General features: G+C 38.5%; 1 protein-coding gene across 1 annotated transcript; it reads right to left on the reverse strand.

Annotated features, from left to right (window-relative positions):
- Nucleotides 1-5,882: 5,882 nt before the first annotated feature.
- On the reverse strand, nt 5,883-16,007 carry LOC110891003. Its single transcript, XM_022138662.2, has 7 exons — nt 15,467-16,007; nt 10,513-13,104; nt 9,935-9,988; nt 8,821-9,151; nt 7,838-7,886; nt 7,680-7,736; nt 5,883-6,172 (listed from the first exon to the last, which is right to left on the reverse strand). The coding sequence occupies exons 1-4, from the start codon at nt 15,950-15,952 to the stop codon at nt 8,894-8,896; spliced, it is 3,390 nt and encodes a 1,129-aa protein (XP_021994354.1). The 5' UTR covers nt 15,953-16,007; the 3' UTR covers nt 5,883-6,172; nt 7,680-7,736; nt 7,838-7,886; nt 8,821-8,893.
- Between the last annotated feature and the right edge of the window lie 5,198 nt (nt 16,008-21,205).

Below are 21,205 nucleotides of genomic sequence, written 5' to 3' on the forward strand. Positions count from 1 at the left end.
ATAAGAGGGTACCATGTCAACACGTCTAAAGAGTTTAAACTTTGGTGAAAAGTGTTGGCATTGGTTAAACGCTTGAAAGTGGTAAACTTTTTTTTTTCATTTAAAAAAAATATATATATATATGTGTTAAAGTCAAACATAACATAACAGTCTTGTCCCCCTCCCTCTTTGTCGATCGGTGTGGCTTTGCCGAGTTCTTTAGTTTGCCGCACGGGAAAAAGGGATGGCGGCGGTGTTGCCGCTCGGCAATCGGCTTTGCCGATGCCTTTGCCGCCCCACTCCCTTCACCCTAAGAATTTTTGGGAAAGTACTTGTAGAATTTCTCTGTCATTATTGTGTGATAATCAAGCAACCGTATACATTGATGTAGATCATGTGTTTATCCCATGATCATTTTACATGTCATTTCAAAGATCAATCCTGACATGTTTCTTGCTCAAACAACCTTTTGAATTTCCTTTAATTGTTGTCCCAACTAACTTTCATGACCATGCATAAGTGACTTCAATACCAATCAAAAAAAAAAAAAAATAATAATAATAATAATAATAATAATAATAATAATAGAAAAGGAGAGAGACCCGTGGGAAAAAAGTAAAATTAATAATAAGAACAATAATAATAATAATAATAATAATAATAAAGAGAAAAGGAGAGAGACCGCAGAAAAAAATGAGGTGGTCAGTGGTGCACAACTATAAAGGACAGGCACAACAATGGTGATACGCGGCGGTCATCAGTGGTGCCTATTACATTTGCCTTTGTTAAAGTGGCTAATTGCCTTCGCGCATTAGAGAATGGACATGTATAGTGTGTGACTGAACACGTCAGAATAGGGGTGAGCATAAAACCAAATTAACCGAACTGTAACTGAAGTAACCGAAGGGTCGGTTATTTATATTTTTGATAACCGCATGTTGCGGTTCAGTTATGGTTATGCTTATTTTTTAACCAAAAAATAACCGAATGTTTTAAACATGGCCGAATCCATGGGACCATAGGTTTTTAAGTTGGTGTTTAACCATGACTCAATCCATATGTTTTTTTGGTAAAGTGTTTAAGTCTTTTAACCATGACCCAACTTTATTGAATTTAAAACTCTTACCACTTTGTGTTCGTATGTATGCTTCCACATAACACATGTCTACACGTGTTACTTTTGTTTTTGGAATTCAGTATGCACGTTGTAGTGAAATATAATTGATAATTCTACAAGCTTTAACCGTGTATATTTATTTTTTGAGCATGAATTTTGCATAACCCATACATTTAAATCCTAACTTTAGAAACGATAAAAAAACCGACCTATAACCGACCCGAAACCGCATTAACCGCAAATAACCGATTAACCGAAACCGCATCAACGGAAAGCGAATAGTTATGATTTTTTTATTACCGAAGTGTGCTGTTATGATTTCGGTTTTAGGCAATAACCTAACCGAACCACACTATACTCATCCCTACATCAAAGTGTTCAGTAGAGAGTGATACCATTTTGGAGACTGCGGTAGTAGCAATACTTTCCATAGGAAGTTGTAATGACATTGTGAAAGAATGAATGATGGCAAATTCGCTTAATACGGATCGAAAAAATACCTGACGGTTACAAAACAATAACAACGATTCTGGCGAGATACAGTACACCACTCGCAAACCTCGTTGAACATAATAAACTAACCCAGATTCTCGATAGAGACACACCACGAGAACGAGAGTTAGCTGTCCAATATCACCTTCTAAAACCTGCCAAATATTAGAATAGCAATGGAACAAGTTACCCTCCCGCTGTAGAGAATAAAATTTAGAAAACTTCAAAAAAAAAAAAACCTGGAACTAGAAAAATAAACAAGTAACATACTGTGGAATAAAAACGTGGGGGGCTTCAACAGCAACTAAGTGTCTGGTGGATCCAATTGGGCCAAAGTAACCCACTTCTGATTCGGGCCTGGTGTTAAGGGGTTATGGGCCGGGTCTTCCATGTCAATGAATGTTTAGTAGAGGTGGTGTTGTGAAAGAATGTTATGTGGAAAGTTAAACTTAGATGTAAAAGATAGTACTTAATATAAGACTATCGCTATGTTAGTTGATTACATGTTTTTAGTAAGTTTTGCAAAAAAATACCCAATGCTCCAAGTTGTTGAGCTGTGTTGTGACATGTGTATATTATCCTACATATACATTATCCGAATAGTTAAGTTCTTTGATTGGTCAAAAGTGGTGGCAATCAACTAGTTTTTTTTATTCGTTATTATTATTTTTTTTAAGTTACGATATAATAATTGAAAGCAAACTCAAGTATTAAAATGCCATTTAGTGAAGGAGAATGGCGCCAGGCAGTTGTCTGACACTTCCCCAGTTGTCCAACCAAATTACAATTTTGCCATGTTTAAATTTACAGTTTTGTCATTGGTTTGTTTTTTTCTTCTCCTAGCCAAATTACAAATTTGCCCTCAGTTCAATTTTAGAGTTTTGCCACCGAGTGTAAACTTATAGTCATGCTATTGTTTTAAATTTTTTTTTTACAATAATAACTTACTTTTGTTAACTTTAAAAAAAAATCTAAATCGGCATCTATGTTTATTTATATTTTTAACATTTCATGTTATTCGTCTGCCCATTGTGATGGTACATTACCACAAACATCGGATCGAATTCTGTTCGGTACAATTCATGCACTTCAACACGTGTTTTACATCGATCGAAACATTAAAAAAAACACATTGGACCGACACCGATGTTGTTCGAACGGTAACAATCAATCGAAAACATTAAAAACATACACATGGGACCGATACCGATGTTGTTCAAATGGTATCAGTCAGTTCAAATTGTCATGGTACCAGTACCGATATTCATTTATCGTCACAGACATAGGGGATGTTTGGCAACTTCTGAATGGGTAAGTGTTGAACCAGTAAGAGGTCAGAACCATTAAGTGCTGAACCAATAAGAGGTCTGAACCATTAAGAGCCAGTATAATGCTTAATCGTTCAGAGACAAATGCCTGACTAATTTAGATAAGAAGTCTTAACCATTCAGATTCAATATAATGCTTAACCATTCAGAGGCAAATGTCTGAATCATTCAAACATCTACTAGCGAAACAAACAGTCTGAACCATTAAGTGATGAACCAGTAAGAGGTCTGAACCATTAAGAGCCTCGTTAAGAGCTAAACAAACAGCCCCATAGTTGTATAAGTGAACAATTTTTTAAACCGGAAACCATAAAAATGAATACAGATATTGAACCGATGTTGTTTGGTACGGTACGCTACGCTAGCGACACGATGTTAGTTTATCAAAAAAAAAAAACAAGAAAAATAAATATTGGTACCGAACCGATGTGTGTTCGGTTCACTACAGTAGTGGGAGGATATATGTTATCAAACAAGAAGCCATAAAATTTAGGAATAATGGATTTTAATAATCCCAACTATTCGTCGTTGGCCGCCAATAGTCCCAACTTTAAAAATAACCACTGGCAATCCTAATTTTTAACATATTGGCCTCCAATGGACCCTGACTAACAGAACCCTAACGTCGTTAGTCTGCGGTTGCCGGAAAAACGTTTTTTGGCCGGAAAACTCATATTTGCCGGAAAACATAACATTTTGGTCTCGAACCTCTTTGTAACCTTATTATGGACCTTTGTGAACTTTTTTCTAATAAAGGCCCCAATTATTAAAGTCGCCGGAAAACTCCTTCCGCCGGAAAACTTCTTTTTCGCCTGAAAACTCAACTTTTTGGCCGGAAAACTCAACATTTTCGTCCCAAACTTCTTTGTAACCTTAGATCGGACCTTTAGAAACCTTTTTTCTGGACAAAAACGGTTTTTCGGCGACCGGAGACTAACGGCGTTAGGGTTCTGTTAGTCAGGGTCCATTGGTGGCCAATATGTCAGTAGTTAGGACTGCCAGTGGTTTTTTTTAAAGTTGGGGTTGTTGGTGGCCAACGGCGAATAGTTGGGATTATTACAATCCAATATTCCTAAAATTTAATACATACCGGTATCGATGTTCGGTTTGGTACGGTATGGTATGGTAGCAGTACGATCTTTGTTTACCGAAAGGAAAAACAATAAAAATAAATATCGATACCGAGACAAATGTTGTGCAGTCGGCTTTGGTTTTGTTTGCTATGATAACAGCACAATAGGTACAGTATTGATATTCTTTTTATTGTTTTCGAACGATGTAAGGTGTTCTTTAGATTACTATAGTGAAGGTTGGTACCGTAATGAATAGAACAGATACTGATCGAATTCCCGTCGCGAAGCGCGGGAAAAATCACTAGTTCTTATAAAAATGAAATGGTATTTCAAAAGCTTTATGGGTATTAGGGGAGTGGGGGTGGTCATCACTTATCACTCACAACATCCAATCAAGTTCCGCCATGTTATCAACCATTATTCCATCACTCACAAGCTTTTTTTAGTGGCGGTGGTCATCACTAGTGATGGAATTCCATCACTCACTATTTTTTTAATTTCTTTTTTTTAGAAATTAACAATAAAACACTAAAATTATAAATTATAAATTTCATTTAAATAAAACATAAATTACATAGCAAATTGACGATACGCACGTGCAAATTGACGGATGAGGGTGTCATCTTCTAGTGGGTCGACTTGGTGGGATTGGGTTTGAAAGTGTGGAAACGATTGGGGTTGAAACGGTGGAACTAACGATTGGTTTTGATACGGGTTTGATTGAAACGATACCCGAACCTCTCTTACTTGAACCTTCCATCTTTGTTGTAAAATTATTTAGATTGAGTTGGAGAATTTTTTGAATTGAATTGGAGAATTTTTGGATTTTTTGGATTGAGTGAGAGGAATGTTTGGTTGATTTTATATAAAAAAAAACCTTCAAAAATTAAATCCCCCAACGTTCAAAAAAACCCCAAACGGTCAAAATGCAACGGAACAATTGGAAAGTTCAACGCATGGAAAATATAACGCGTTTAAATGTTCACGCGTGAAGAAAGGTAGTGGCGGCGGTGTTTGGTTGTTTTCCACGAGTGATGGGAAGCCATCACGCTCCCACCCCCACTCCCCTTAGGAGGTTTTCATGTTTGCAAATCCAGTATATAACCTAACAATCAATTCTAGAGGTGATCCGAAGAAGCACTACCCAAAATGGGTCACATGAAGAGGAATGGATATCGATCCCACCATTGGTGGGTCAGATACACGTTGTGAGCAGAGGGCTAGAGTACCCAGATCCATGCTGAGGTGGAAAATTCTCACAAAATAACATGATAATATGACCACCAATAGGAAAAGAGATGTCAACATTAAGAGAGTTATGCCCTTGCAGGAACCACGTCTACCATGAAAGCAAAAATAACCATTCATAGTATAAATAAATACTAGTGATGTCATGAAAGAAAGAAAGGTAACCTGTACTATCTCATTCTCGCTCTCTTACTTGCTTATCTATTTTTTCGTGAATCTATATTTTATTCTTACACCAGAGAGGAGAGGATGGTCACAGAGAGATAGATATCCCTTCCTTTCCTCTGGGTAGGCTAACGACATTTCTGTTTTGCAACTTAATATCATCTCCCGCTCATTGATACTGGTATCATAACCTTGTGGAAGCACCACACCAGTCCTAAGTCAAGCCATTTCGGGTCCAGCTTCTTCATTGTTAAATATGATTTATCATCATTTGCATACTATGAACAACTAAACTTCTTCTTGATCAATAATTTGAGTTGAAAAAAGTTATATTATTTTGAGGTTCATTAGTTAACCAAAAAAGAGGGAACAAATCCCACTTGTTTCTTAGAAATTCATTTGATTAAGAAATCAAAACTTCAACTGGATCCAACTAAATCCGCAATTACTGTTCATGATTGTGAATTTCGACTCCGAATGTTTACTCATGAAATTACATGTATGATTTTTAACTTAGTAAATAATACATACATAATATTGCAATTACAAAATCCAAATTTAAACAACATATTCATAATTCCAATGTCATAAGTCAGTCAATCTGAAGGATTAAACCCCACCCTTGTTACTTTTTATTATTTGTTCCTACTCCACGCCATTCAAGATGCCTCTGGTCTTCTTGTTCCTTTCATTATGGCTTTTAAACCCATCTTGTAGTTCTAGTATTCCACAGGCCGTGTGCAACTCTTAAGCCGGTCGTGTAGACATTGCTGTTTTCATACAAGAAAAGAAAGAGTATATAAATCCCTTGTCGAGGAATTTGACGAAACATCTACACGTGGGTAACGGGTTGTTATAGTATGGCGGGTCAAGATGACTCAAAAAAGAAAATCTTTTTAAAAACACTATAGACTAAAAATCATTTTGTAGTTTCAAATCTTTGGATAAAATGATTTAGAACATTGTATGAATTGAACATAGAAAATATTAACAATTACTTTATTTGACCCAGTTCAGACCAAATTGATTCTTTTAACAAGTAAATGACTCAATTGCCCCTCAGAGCATGCACAAAAAAAGCCCTTTCCTTGAACAAGCTCAAACTTGTTTCACTTCATGGGACCTAAACAGACACGTTAATAAGTAAATGGAGTTAATAGCCAAAATGGTCCCTGAGGTTTGCTCACTTTTGCCACTTTAGTCCAAAATCCAAAACTTTTAAATCTGGGTCCCTGAGGTTTGCATTTTGTTGCCATTTTGGTCCAAAAACGAAATCAGGTCAGATTTTCCAAAAAAAAACCTGCTATTTTGTCTTTATGCTCAAGGGTATTTTAGTCATTCTGCCTCTCTCTCTTGAATAAAAACCCCTCTGCCATAGGAACTGTCTCTCTCTATTAAACTCTGGCAGGTTCCTATAGCAGAGGGGTTTTTATTCAAGAGAGAGAGGCAGGATGACTAAAATACCCTTGAGCATAAAGACAAAATAGCAGGTTCTTTTTTGAAAATCTGGCCTGATTTCGTTTTTGGACCAAAATAGCAACAAAATGCAAACCTCAAGGACCCAGATTTAAAAATTTTGGATTTTGGACTAAAGTGGCAAAAGTGAGCAAACTTCAGGGACCATTTTGGCTATTAACTCTAAGTAAATGAGTCAAAATATTAGTTTTTCTATTTGACCCATTTGAAATAAAACATGCCCCAAATTGAATCGTTAATAAGTAAATGGGTCAAATATACTAGCTTTTTTTATTTGAGCCGTTTGAAATAAAACATGACCCAAATTGACTCATTAATAAGTAAATGGATCAAAAATACTAGCTTATTTTATTTGACCCATTTGAAATAAAAATGATCCATATTGACTCATTAATAAGTAATGAGCAAAAAATTGGTACTCAACGCATGCAAACAAACTATCCTTAGTCATGCCGAATCCCGTATTCACTTCTTCATGGGACCCACAAACTGGATCGACAAAACTAAAACGATATACGACTATACCAACCAAACCCTATAACCATTAGTTATTTGTATGGCTATAAAGCATAAAAGCAAAGACTCAAACGCAGTGGCGAAGCTTGAAGTTTTCGTCGGGGGGGTCGAAACCGTATATACCCAAAAATTTCTATAGAACCAGGGGGTCGAAAACGTATATACCCAAAAATTTCTATACGAAAACTACATGTACAACACTACTGAGCGAAAAGTTCAGGGGTCGGGCGCCCCTCCCGGCCCCTTAAATGCTACGCCCCTGCTCAAGCGAAAGATTGTACTTACACAATTTAGCATGATTATGTCCAAGAATTCCATAGGAAACCAGCCATTTCTAGAGACCTATTTTAATAGACAGAATAAAAACAATCAGCTGGATAACATAACTACTTTTTATTAAAAAAAAAAAAATTCAATCAGTTTACAGTTGATAAGGGCATCACCTGACAACATGCTACTTTTCAACCCATCCTCATGCACAGTCAGCAATAACTATCAAGAAACCGAAGAAATTATTTTTAAATATTAGCATAGTATTTAAAAATTTCATTTGCATATCACAAGAGTATGGTTCCGATAATCAGTAAAACGGACTGTAAAAAGTAGGGGTGAGCAAAAACCGAAAAAACCGATTTAACCAAACCGAAAAAAACTGAACCGCACAAAAAAAACAAACCAATATTTACAATTCGGTTACGGTTTTGCATTTTTGAAAACCGAAAAAAAACCGAGCCGAATAACATAAAAATAATATTTTTATGTTTGTTATATATTGATTTAGGAACTATTAGTTATATTCTTGAATGTTAAGTATTTATAATAAAAATATTAACATGTTTTTTATCTTTGAAATGATTTATCCAATGCCTACAAGAAATAACAAAACTTAACATAAAAATTAAATGATTTTCAAAGTATTATAAAAAGAAAATGCCTCAACAAAAACTTTCGAGAAACATAAAAATAGATTAGAATATTAGGTTTATGTGAACAATATTAATTAAAAAGGTTAAACCTAATAACTTAAATGTGAACATCTAAGAAAGATTTTTAAATCTTGGAGTATACTTTTTTTTTGAATCTTACGTAATTTTGTTTCAAAAACCGAAAACCGAACCGTTGCTTAAACTGAAAAAACCGAACCGAACCGTGCACACCATAATCCCATAATCAGCTGATAAAAATGACCAAAAAGGAAATCATCTTTAAAAAAGAGGAAGATCGTATCTTAAAATCGAATTGAAAATCTCTCATAGTAAAAAAAGAGGAAGATCGTATCTTAAAATCGAATTGAAAATCTCTCATAGTAGGTTCAAAAAATATGTAAATAGGTAATTTTTGAAACATAACTCGTTTATCCAAACACTTTTAGAACGGAAATCCAAACGCCCTGCGAATTTATTATCAAAAGATTTAACCTCATTACCTGAAACCAATGTGAAACTGCACACAGAAGCATGCAGATTACAGCAACTAATGCAAGAAAGTTTCCGTTACCATCAGCAATTTTGCATCACTTCAAGATCGTTTCCCTTCGACAAAACCTGCAGAGCCGTGCCTTTTGTGATCCAAGCAGTCAACTCCGGTTGACTTTCAAAAGGTCTGATTGGATACACACTTTCATCCTCCAGTTTCACACCATAAACAAATGGAAGCCTAAGTGAGAGGAAACTCTCGGGTGGCAAAATTACCAGACTGCCCATGCTGAACTGCAGTTTCTGTTCACGGTCAGGGACAGATGGAGATAAACACGACACCTGAGCATTCAATCAGCGAAAAAAAACTAATTAATTTTTTTAAAAAAATACATAGTTTTCATGAGCTGAACTTCAAGTCTAGCACGTACACGTACATCTAGAGCTGAAAACGAACCAAACGTTCAGCAAACAGTTCGTGAACCGTTTGGGGGGAAGTTCATTTGTGTTCGTTCGTTTATTAAACAAACGAACACGAACAAGAAATTTCGTTCGTTTAGTTAAATGAACATGAACAGAGGCCGTGTTCGTTCATTTATGTTCGTGAACGTTCGGTTGTGTCCGATAGTTCATTAGTGCCTTTAGTTTTTATATTTTATTTAAATACTTCAAAATTCCGACAAACAAAATATTTAATAAGTGTTAGTGTATTATATGTTCTGTTCATAAACACATGTTTGTGTTCGTTTGTTCCCATTTGTGTTCATGAACATTAGTTTGTGTTCATCATTGTTTGTTTTTCATTTGTTGCCTAAAATTAACAAACGAACACATGTTCATGAACACCAATATTTCTTAACAAACGACCATGTTCGTTCGGTTTGTTTGCAGCCCTCTCGTACACCCCTAAACATAACAAGTCATTTAACCTAAACTAGTTCAAAATCATAGGCATGGGCGAAGGATAGTGGGGGCGGGAGGGGGCGGCCGACCCCCTGAACTTTTCGCTCAGTAGTGGAGAGTATGTAGTTTTCGTATATAAATTTTTGGGTATGTACGTTAACCTAACCCATAATAATATTAATAGTTTGATATATACAATTACATAAAGCATTTAAGAGGTACCTCAAATTGAATAACTGGACATGTAGCCAATACAACAGGAAATGGAGGTGTGACCTGCACATAAATAAATTAGTTATATAACTCCGCATATATATCCAAAAATAAATTATATCCGATCACACTGAAAAAAAATTAAGAGTAAAATGCCATTTTCGTTCCCAAGGTCCGGCCAGTTTTGCGACTTTCGTTCAAAGGTTTGTTTTTCCGCATCTGGATCCAAAAGGTTTAAAATCTTTGCCATTTTCATCCGGCTAGTCAACTCCAACCAATTTTCTCTGTGAAGTCAGGAGTATTTCCATCTTTTTTTTGCTAACTTAAAGGGCAATTCGGTCTTTTTCACTTTTATGTAAATAGACTGAAGACCCAGAAAAAGGCCGAATTGCCCTTTAAGTTAACAAAAAAGATGGAAATACCCCTGACTTAACGGGTAAAAATGGATGGAGTTAACGAGCTGGATGAAAATGACAAGATTTCAAACGTTTTGGAACCCGATGTGGAAAAACAAACCTTTGGACGAAAGTCGCAAAACTGGCCAAACCTCAAGGGCGAAAACGGCATTATACTCCAAAATTTCTTACAAGAAAAATTCTCTGAAGCTGTGATATTGTGCCGGCAAATTGAACATTCGGTTGGTCAGTCTTGTTCTTCTGAATCTGGCAATGAGGGCAATTTAGGTATAACGGTATATTCCTATTAAGTAAAGCAAAAACGCCATTGTCGTCATCATCAATCGTCATAGCCTGAAGGCCTTTTTCAATTTCTTTCGCACTATCACTTTTTGCGACACCGTTTTGTTCTTTTGGCTTCCCCGGATTTCTGACCGATCTATTTGACTGCCGGTTGACTTTCCCATGACCACCATGTTTCCCACCCGTTTTTGACAGATCTACCCCTTTACGTTCGGGATTTTCAACGGACGAACGGTAAGAGTCGTCATCCAACGCATAAATTGATCCAAGCCCTTTGAGATGCTCGGGCGTCAATATGAACCGGTGTCCGCATGGGCATTCGTGCTCGAATCCGATATATACCACCGCCTGATTTAACGAACTTTCCTTACTGTTCATAATCGCTAAATTACCGGGACTACCCTTTTGTAAAAACAGGCTACCATTACCATTCCCGTTAACGGCTTCATGAACGGAAGAAATATTCTCCGTCTTTTTAGATTCCTGACTATCATTACCGTCACTCATTTTGACAACGGTAACGTTTTCCAAAACTTTTTTCTTCGATTGAAGCGGCGGGAACCCGGAGTTTGTAGCTGCAGACCCCGCAACAACTTCGGAAAACGGCTTTTTCATAGTGAAACCCGGAATCGCTTGAGCGGAATTACTCTTGTTTTCATCGAATTTATTATCTTCCGCTTTCTTTACTTTTTCATCTGAAACGGCTTCGACCCGCGAATCTTTACTTGACCCGTTTGTAGAATAACCGTGTAGAAGACTCGATTGTAGACTCGCGGATTCTTTATGCTTTTCGAGATAAAACTTCCATTTAAGAAGAAACTTTTCGGTAGATGAAAACCCGCTTTGAAGTAGACCTTTAGACGGTTGATAATATCTCGACCCGCCGATTCGAACCAAACTCCACGATGCCGATCGAACCAGCCCGGTTGTATTACGTTCTAACAAATTAAGACTTGGAAGAAGCTTATCGCATTCTGGGTAACAACTAAACGTCACGTTAGCAGTTTCGAAATCAAAAGGGTCTAAGCGTAATTTCCTTGACCGACCACAAGCACACGCGTGGAGGAAAACAAAACCGCTAGAATGCGGTTTATCAGTCAATTCATGTCGCTGATGAACGCACGATTTACCAGTCAAACTAACCGCATCACATAGCTGTCGACCCGATATCCAAATCGATGTACACTCGTCCTCTAGTTTTTTCAAATAATGTTGCACGGCTGGTCCTTTGACCATTGACTTAAAAAAAGTCAACGCTTTGACCAAGTGGGTTTCGTGCAGCGAAGTCGGGTAACATGTCGGTAAACCATTTAAGTAAACGTCTTTAGCGACAGGTAGGGTCCGCTGACACCATGAAATCGAAAATTTAGTGTTGAGTCCTCTGCTGTTATCTAAATACGTCGCTGCAAGTTCTAACGGATCGTGATTACCGTCAACTGTCGGTAAAATAATATTTCTTTGTCGGGGTCTTCTTTTGTTTTGATCGGGCTCGGGTTCGGATACCAACCCGGGTTTAGCGGAAAGAAGTCGGTGCAAAATAGTTTGACTGGAAGTCAACCATACGTCGAGATTAGGAAGTTCGGGAGTTGTCGAAGGCTTTCCGGAAGCTACACTGGCGGCAGCCGCAGCAGCTGCAACCGCCACCATTCCGACACCGCCAGACGAGACGTTGTTCGCGTTTGAAACCGAACTCCCCCGACCTCGTAAAATATCGCATTGTCGGAAAATAAACTCCTTAATGTAAATAATATCCTCTTTATTCGAACTTTGGCTATGACTCTCGAGTAACAGAGAATCCGAAGTCGATATACCATTTAAAACGTTTTCGACAATACTCGTAGCAAAGTCCAACGATTCGCCTTTCTGGTTTGACTTTCGGTCAACAATCGAAACGGCCTTCGATGCATCAAGTGAAAACAAAGGTGCGTGATTTGAAATGGAAACGGACCCACCTCTTGACCCGGGAGGACCCGTTTCAGAACCCGAAAGTACTCGACACTTTTTAATCGAAAACCGGATCTGCCCCTCGAGAGACGATTGCAGTTTCTTCTTGAAACCCCCTTCGGGTTTCGTGACGGGACGTGATAACACGACTATCGAACCCGACCCTTTTACACTATTTGAAGACGGGTTTGATGATGTGGACTCTCCTAACTCATCCGGGTTACAACCCGGTTCGCAAATATCATCGATGAAAACAAAAAGTATAACCGGAGTACAATGTCCGGGTAATAAAGACGTGTATGACCCGGAACCTGATGTGGGTGGACCGTTTTTACCGGGAGATCGGTTTATAGGAGGTCCGGACCCCGAAGATCTTGAAGAAGGTGATGTGTGGGATCTTGAAGAAGTTGGATGAAGTGTTTGTGGTTTAACGAATGGAAACATTGCGCGTTTGGCACCTTGCAAGACCCGAAACTTTTGCAGAATCTGGATATCGAAGTGTGAGCCCTCTTGTATGTATATGACCACGTGGCAGACCTGCATTTAAAATGACAAAGAATTAATAACAAAATAAATAGAATCAAACAAAATCCAATGTGAACTACTAAACTTTCTACAAGTTCTATGCAGTTAATATCGGTGATATATCGGTTATATCGGTCCCTTTGTAAAATATCGGTGTCAAATATCGGTCAAAATATCGGTACCGATATTATCGGTGATATTGACCGATATAACCGATATATCACTGAATTATTAGTGTTAAATTGCTAAAGATATAAATTCTTCATTTTATTAAAATTACCGATATCTCACCGAGATAACCTATATTTCAAATATCGGTCCTTGACCGATATCCGATATTTTACCGCATTAACTGCATAGTACAAGACTACAAGTTGTATCAAAATTTGAACTAACCAAGAAAATCATGGCAAAATCCAGATATATTCAAAAAATCATAATCATAATAAAATTGTGACGATCAACAATCATACACAAGATAAAATAAAATAGTTAGGATTCTTAAAAGTTAAAAACAAACAGAATAGTATTTGTGTGATTTAGCAATTTGCCTACAACCACAGTTGTTCTTATAATTCTTACCGTAAATTTAGCGAACTAGTTAACTCAAAGAACATACAACCTCGTTCCTCGTATAACAGAAATTTAAGTCAGATGCTAAAGTCTAAACCTTTCACAATTTCCTTATTCCCATTAGGTTGTTTTTACCTACGTTGTCAAAAGCCCCTAGGTGTGCGCTCAGGCGCAGCCCAGCGCACCAAATGCGGTGCACCCTGAAAGGCGTGCTTTCAGGCTCTCAGGCGCTGCTTCAGGGCATTTTCTGGCCAAAATGGAAAAAAAATAAGACTGAAATCAATCTAAATAAGCATGGAACCTAAAACAGTCTAAATTACCCCTAAACAAGCCCAAAACATGTCTAAAACCCCTAAAAAAGGTTTTTTATACTATGCGCCTAGCTTAATAAAGCCCTCGCGTTTTAAGTGACTAGGCTCGGGCTATGCGCCTGGAGCGCGCCTTGGAATTTCGACAACATAGGTTTTTACATATAAACCACCTACGCACCCTAACTTTGACCAACTTTAACCCAAAACTACATGAGACGCGCCCTTTTTACCGATGCGTTTTCCTCAACACCTCACGCGCCTTTTAAAACCAAGGTCAAATGGGTACCTAGTTGTCTAGAATAACAGTTTTCACACAAATCAATAACTTTTATACAATTTATCCAGCCCAATTAGAATCCATCTAACTTGACAGTTCTTGATTATAAGCAAACAAAACCCTAAAAATGTCCTAATTCATCTACATCTAATAGCTCAACCACCACAACAATTCATGACAACGTATGCAATAATGCAAATTCAATCTCTCAAAAACACATCAAAAAAAACGAAACAACCAATCAAATTGGTCTCAAACAAACTCACAGAGAACATAAAAAAATCCCTAAATAAGCATGGAATCAACCTAAAACAGCCTAAAACATGCCTAAAACCCGTAAAAACGGTAGTTTATACTATGTGCCTAGCTTAAAAAAAACCGCGTTAAGCGTCTAGACTCCCGGCTCCAAGCTCGACCTATGCGCCTGCAGTGAGCCTTGGATTTTGACAACATAGATTTTTTACATATAAACCTCCTACGATGGGTTTTAAAAAGCGCGCCTAGGCGCGAGGCGCACTAAGGTGCAGGCTTCAGCGCCTCAGGGCACTTGAGGCGCGCTTTTTCCACAAAGCGCAAGAAAAGCGCATTTTTTTGGGTTTTTTGAGGTCTGAGGCGCGCGCCTTATGTATTTTGGGTGTATTTGTGTTGTTTTTATGCATGAAAGTGTTGTACAATAGGTTTTTTGTCTTGTACATGTAGGTAATATGAAATATAAACCTTATTTATAACCATATTTTGGATAAGGGATGCTAAACACCTATGGGATATATACAAAAATTTATATAATCTTCTTGCACCCCGGGTACGAAAAGCCCATCGCTTTTGCGCTTTGCGCTTCTCGCCTCATTTTTAGACCTCATCGCTTTTATGCGTCTCTCGCTTTTCAAAACCAAGCTCCTACGCACCCTAACTTTGGCCAACTTTAACCCAAAACCACATGACACGCGCCCTTTTGCCCCTGACGAGTTTTCCTCAACGCCTCGTGCGTCTTTTTAAACCACTGTCAACTATCGTCCTAGCCGTCTAGAACAACCGTTTTCACACAAATCAACAAGTTTTAGAAAATTCTTGCTTATGATCAAATAAACCCTAAAACTTAGCTCAAACATAGCCACTTAACCACTACAAAAGCAAGACACAATTGACAATAATGAATGCAAATCATATCAAAACAGAGCAAATAACCAATCAAATTGAATCCAAACAAACTCACAGAGAACATAAACAGCATCCCTTTCAGATCCCCAAACTCCATCTTCTCGAAAACCGAATCAAACCCACTCGAAACCTCCTCCGAAAACCGGTCGAAAACCGGACACTTACTACAACACAACTGCAAATACAAAACCCCTTTTGCATCTTCATAATAATAACTAATTTCCCTTTCTTTTAACCAATCCTTAACCTCATCACTTATCTCCCCTGTTTTATCAAACCCCAGTGCCACGTCAGCGTTCCCGGACCCGAACACATTGTCATCTACAATCCGGTTAATTAATTGACTCACGTCTGATTTACGGCGGCCAATGAAGCCGACTACAACGACGCCGTTTTGTCGGGATGGTGTGGGTGGAGGGAGAGGTGGGAGTGGGGGTGGGGGTAAGGGTGGCGGAAGAGTGGTGGTTGACGGTGGTGGGGTGGGTGATGATGATGGTGGTCGGATTAGGACGCGCATAGGGGATCGATTGGGTGCCGTCATGGAGAGTTGAGGAGCGTGGGGTTTGTACGGAGTGTTGTTATTGGGGAACAAATAATAAGAGGGGTGTTTTGTTTGGGAAAGGAAAGTATAGGGGTTGGTTTGAAAGTTTTGGAATTATGTTCGAATTGGGTTGTCAAGTGCGTGGAGGGGAAGTCCCCTTTCCTCGCGTTAGACGGTTTCATGGTGTGAAATATGGAGTATAGGGCATTCAAGATCAAAAGTTAATTTCAAATGGGTATGGTGGGGTGTGGTTGGGGTGGCGTGGCCAAGCCATATCATAATTAGGTTCCGCCATGGCTAGTGCTCTTGGTCAATGAGGTTTCGCCATGTCATGTGGGTAGCCCCACCCAACGCACGGGCTGATTCCCACGCCAAACGAGCCACGCTGAAACCCAAGCCTACCCAGGGTGGTGACTTGGGCGTTTGTACCCAATCCCTGCCCCATACCTTATAGTCTTATGCTAACAAAAAAAATTTTAGTTAAATATCATTTTAGTCCAAGTGGTTTCAGCCATTTTTTTTTAGTTTAGTTCAAAGGTTTTATTTTTTGTGTTGTCATTTTAGTTAACTGGGTTAACTTCATCCATTTTTTCTGTTAACGTGAAGGGCAATTCAGTTATTCAGATCAGTTGTACCTTTCAGCGCAGCTAGGCCAACTAGCACTAGACGGAGGTTTGTGACAAGCGGGTTTGTATTGATGTTTATTTGAATCATTCCAATTCATAGTCGATCAAATTGTAGTTGAACCATGGTGTAGTCATACACCAAGTTCAACTCCTCGTCTGTAAAAGGATTTGGATCATCATCTGCATGAGGAAAAGGGTGTGCATGTGAAAGGTTTGGGGGGGGGGGGGGGTAAACTAGTCAAGGAAAAGAGTTTGAAGGTGAAGGACGGTAGACTGCTACATGTGAAGGGTTTAAAGGAGGCGATCCTCTAGGTCTTGCTCTAGATGGAGGGTTTGATGGAGTAGGGTTTGAACGTCGACTAGACGATCGTTTAAGGTTCAAAGGTTAGGCTACTTCACTTGGATAACCACCACCCATATCTTCAGATTAGTATATTATTTGGAGTGAATTGTGAATTGAGAAGCGCAAATATGGGTCAATAGACGAAATATTGTATCTATAAGGACTAGAAAAATAGACATTTGAAACTAGTCGTTGAAACCATAGTCGTTTGAAAAAAAGAGTCGTTAGAACAGTAGCCGTTTGAAAAAGGAGTCGTTAGAAAAATTAAATATCAATATGTTTAAGTAAGATTGTTCGGCTGATGCGGTTAGAAAAATTAAATATCAATATGTTTAAGTAAGATTGTTTCAACACTAGTCGTTTAAAAAAAAGTCGTTGGAAAAATTAAATATCAATACGTTTGAAAACCCATAGCCATTTGAAAAAAGAGCCGTTGAAACAATAGCCAATTGAACTAACTAAGATTGTTCAGTTGACGCAGAAAAGCTTGCGCTTCAAAGGCTTGCGCCATTTTGTTGCAAAATGGACTAAGTGTTAAATATTAGGAAGCATGCCTCGACCTAATTTTTCTTAAGGAAATACTTTAACGCTTCGCGTTTATGCACTTTCCATGTTTGGAAACTTGTATTCATATTTCTTTTCCAATATTGTAATCCGAGACGTTGATCATAACGGAATTCATTTTTATACATATACATGTTACATACTTGTGTTATACGCAATCAATCTTCAAGTACGTGTTTATATGCAAAACTGATACTCGAAAACTTGGAAATATCAATTGTACATGAATCACACTCATATAATACTTTGTTACACCTTGAATACCTAAAAATAAACTAAAATATAAGAAACGGCATAAAATAACCTAAAAACCAAGTTCAGAGGCTAAATATGGACAAAATGAAAAAGTTGGAAAAACAGGGCCCCTCATGCCACACGACACTAACTTGTTGCATTGTCGTGTGGCGCTAAGATGCCAATTCTTTAGCAGATATTTTCAGCCAACCGTACTTCACCCTTTTCCACCTCTTTTCTCCTCCAATCACCTTCTAACCTCCTTTAAACCCAAACCCTAATCCTTCTCTATAAAACCAAGCCTCTATCACATTTTCACTTTCCACAGCTCCAAAATTACTCTCAAACACTCTAAAAACATCAAGAAACCTCTAAGTTTGGGCAAAAACTTGCAAGTGTTTAAGTGAGATTTCAACTCACTTTCTTCTTCATGTTTTCTTCTTCCAGTCCACTTAGGTAACCTCTATTAATGTTACCACAAGTTTACCATGGTAAACTAAATTGGAACATCACCACATTTGAGGTCGAAAGTTGGATTTAAATTTTGTTTTTATAAAACTTTCAACTCTTACAACTTTTGCTTGTATTTCTTGGATGAACATAAACCAAAACTTGTTCCTAACTAACTTACATGTTGTGGGACTTAATGTCACACCTCAACCGATGGCGGAATCATCGGGGCATGGCATTGAGCGAAACAGATTGTCCAGAAGTTTCCACAACAACTATCATTACTATTTAGTTTAAATAACACGTCCCATACCGTATCCCAAATAATAAAACAAGTTATTACAGAAAAACGTCTAGTCAAATGTTCTGTTCGGGCAGCTCAGATTCAAAATAAAATATAAATATTGTTTTTCTACTTCTAAGACCCCTAGTTTGACTGCTACAGACAACTATTTGTTGGGGGGGCTCTAGAGCTTTATTCTAGCCTCGCTTCCCTAGCAAGTAAGCATCTTAAACACCTGTCACATACGTTAAAATAAAGTCAATACATATAATGTAAAGGTGAGCATACAAGTTTGATATAACATATAGAGTTCGAAATAGTTTACGCATAACCAGCACGTACACAGAGGAAAACAAAGCATGTTAATTATCGACATGGATCTATCGATACCAATGACTGCGGGTTGACTGTCCGAGACAGTTCGCAATACATGATTACCACCGTAGTCCATGCAAGTAATTGTCCTTAACAACCCCGTGTGAACGGGTGCTGAGTCCAAACTATAGTACTACGTCATTAAGGCAGGTAGACAGCATTCCACGTGTAAACATAACAACAAGCATTCATTTAGTCAGGTAATACATGCAGGACGGGTAGCGTTTAAATAATTGTGTAGTGTGTTCGATTGTGATTTAGATAAGTAAAGTATGTAACACCCAAAAGTACTAAAGCAAAAAGGGTTCGAGTATACTCACAGCGATTGATGGATTGAAGGGAGCGCTTGAGAGTAGAGTTAGCCTGAATAGTTCGATAGTATAACGATGAGTAACGCGCGAAACGAATGCAAGTGTTGATGGGTCGAACAGCCTGATCGATCAGACGGTAGGTTCGATAGGACGGCTTGTTCGTTCGGTTGGACATTCCGCTCGGACAGCCTGTTCGGTCGGCCGGTAGGCTCGATCGGCTGGGCTGTTCGAGTGGATTGTTTCTTCCTTTGAGTAGGATGTGTTTGTGTATGATGATTTGAACTTTTGAGATTTTTGTTGCAGTATTTTAAAACATTGAAGTATCCTTACCTTTCAGGTCGATCGATAGAACGGACCGTTCGATCGGCCGGCTTAACCGATCGGTTAGGTGCTTCAGTAAACAGGTTCTCAACAGGGTGTCACCTGATCGGACGGTATGTTCAATCGGGTGGCACTCCAATGCATCGATCGAGTTGAAAATCGATTAAGTGTTGAAGCATAGTATCTCATGATCCGAAGAGTAATTCAACCAAACAGTAGTTTGATCGAACAACACTTCGTTCAATACTAGGATTCATGAAATTGTTAAGGTGTGGGTCCCTATGCTAGCCGATCGGCTGGCCTGGTCGATCGGCTGCCAGGTCCGATCGGCTGGTCTGTCCGTTCGGACAGCCTGTCCGATCGGTCAGCATCCTGACCTGGTCGGCCTGATAGTCTAACATGTGGCTGGTCTGATTTGTTTATCGTTATATCGAGGTATTTTGACAACGAGCTGAACCATAGAACCTTCGTTCTTACTTGTTTCACCTGCTCGGATAGGAATCACCCAAATCCGGCCGATGAGCTGTTCGGAACGGAGTTTAACGTTTAACCCGAAATCAGTGAACCTCGTGGATAGAACCCGAATCTTGAACCATGCAACTACTAAAATGATTAGTGAGTTGGTTCAAGCTCCGTTGCTAACGGTTTGAAGGTATTTGAGTGTAAAAGAGTTGAAAGAAAGTTGGAAAATCCATCTTTCAATCATTCACACCGTGAAATGTTTAGATCTAAGATAGATCTTTGTTTGTTTATGTGGAAATCAGCTATATCCAAGTGATTCTTGGTGGATTTAAGCCAAAACGCGAAGTTCTTCAAGAACACCATGATGACATCACCCTAGAACACTTAGATCTTGATGATTTCACGGTTAAAAAGTAAGATTTGAAAGATAGAAAGGTGTAGGGGTGTGCATTGATCAAGAAAGTACAAGATTTAGGATGAAATCTTACCGGGATTGAGAGAAATCTGAGAAAACATGAAGAACACGAGCTGGTCGGTCAGAGAGTTTCCAAAAGTGGAAAGAATGACAATGACAGGGCTATTTATAGGCTTCCCAAAGAGGAAAGGGCTGGCCGATCGGCCAGGCATCCCGATTGGACAGCCTGCTCGATCGGACGGTCTGTCCGATCGGTGTAGCTGTTCGATCGGCTGAGGCCTGATCGATCCACAGCCTGTTTTGAGCGTTCGGTGCGACGATTTCTGATATTTCGATTTCGATTGAGGACGATACGGATACGATAGAGTTTCCTATTCAAATTACTTTTAATCCCAACCACTATATCTACATATAGGCATCTATATTTCATGTCCGACTTTGATTTGATTCGATGGTGATTGAGTTCGATTGATTTTCGAGTTTCGATTCGATTGATCACCACACATAACATAAAGTAAGCACGCACAGGTAACACATAAGGCACACACACACGTATAACAACACCAAAGTTCGCATAATTCGAGTTTCGAGTTCGACGATGATTCGATTAGCTTGATTATTTATTAGTCGACTTTATCACATTGTTACTTCCTGCTATTCAAGGTCGTTATGCGGTTCGCGTTGGTTAAACATTCGATTACGTCGATTCCTTTGATTAATAACACTTACTCCACATAATACAACTAAAATAAAAACATAAAAATAGACTAATTACAGTCAAAGAAGTCAATCTTGACTTTGACTTTGACTTTTGAAAACCCGGGGTGTTACAGCCTCCCCTTGTTTAGGGAATTTCGTCCCAAAATTAG

This window comes from Helianthus annuus, chromosome 11, assembly GCF_002127325.2.
Source record: "Helianthus annuus cultivar XRQ/B chromosome 11, HanXRQr2.0-SUNRISE, whole genome shotgun sequence".
Taxonomy (NCBI): Eukaryota; Viridiplantae; Streptophyta; class Magnoliopsida; order Asterales; family Asteraceae; genus Helianthus; species Helianthus annuus.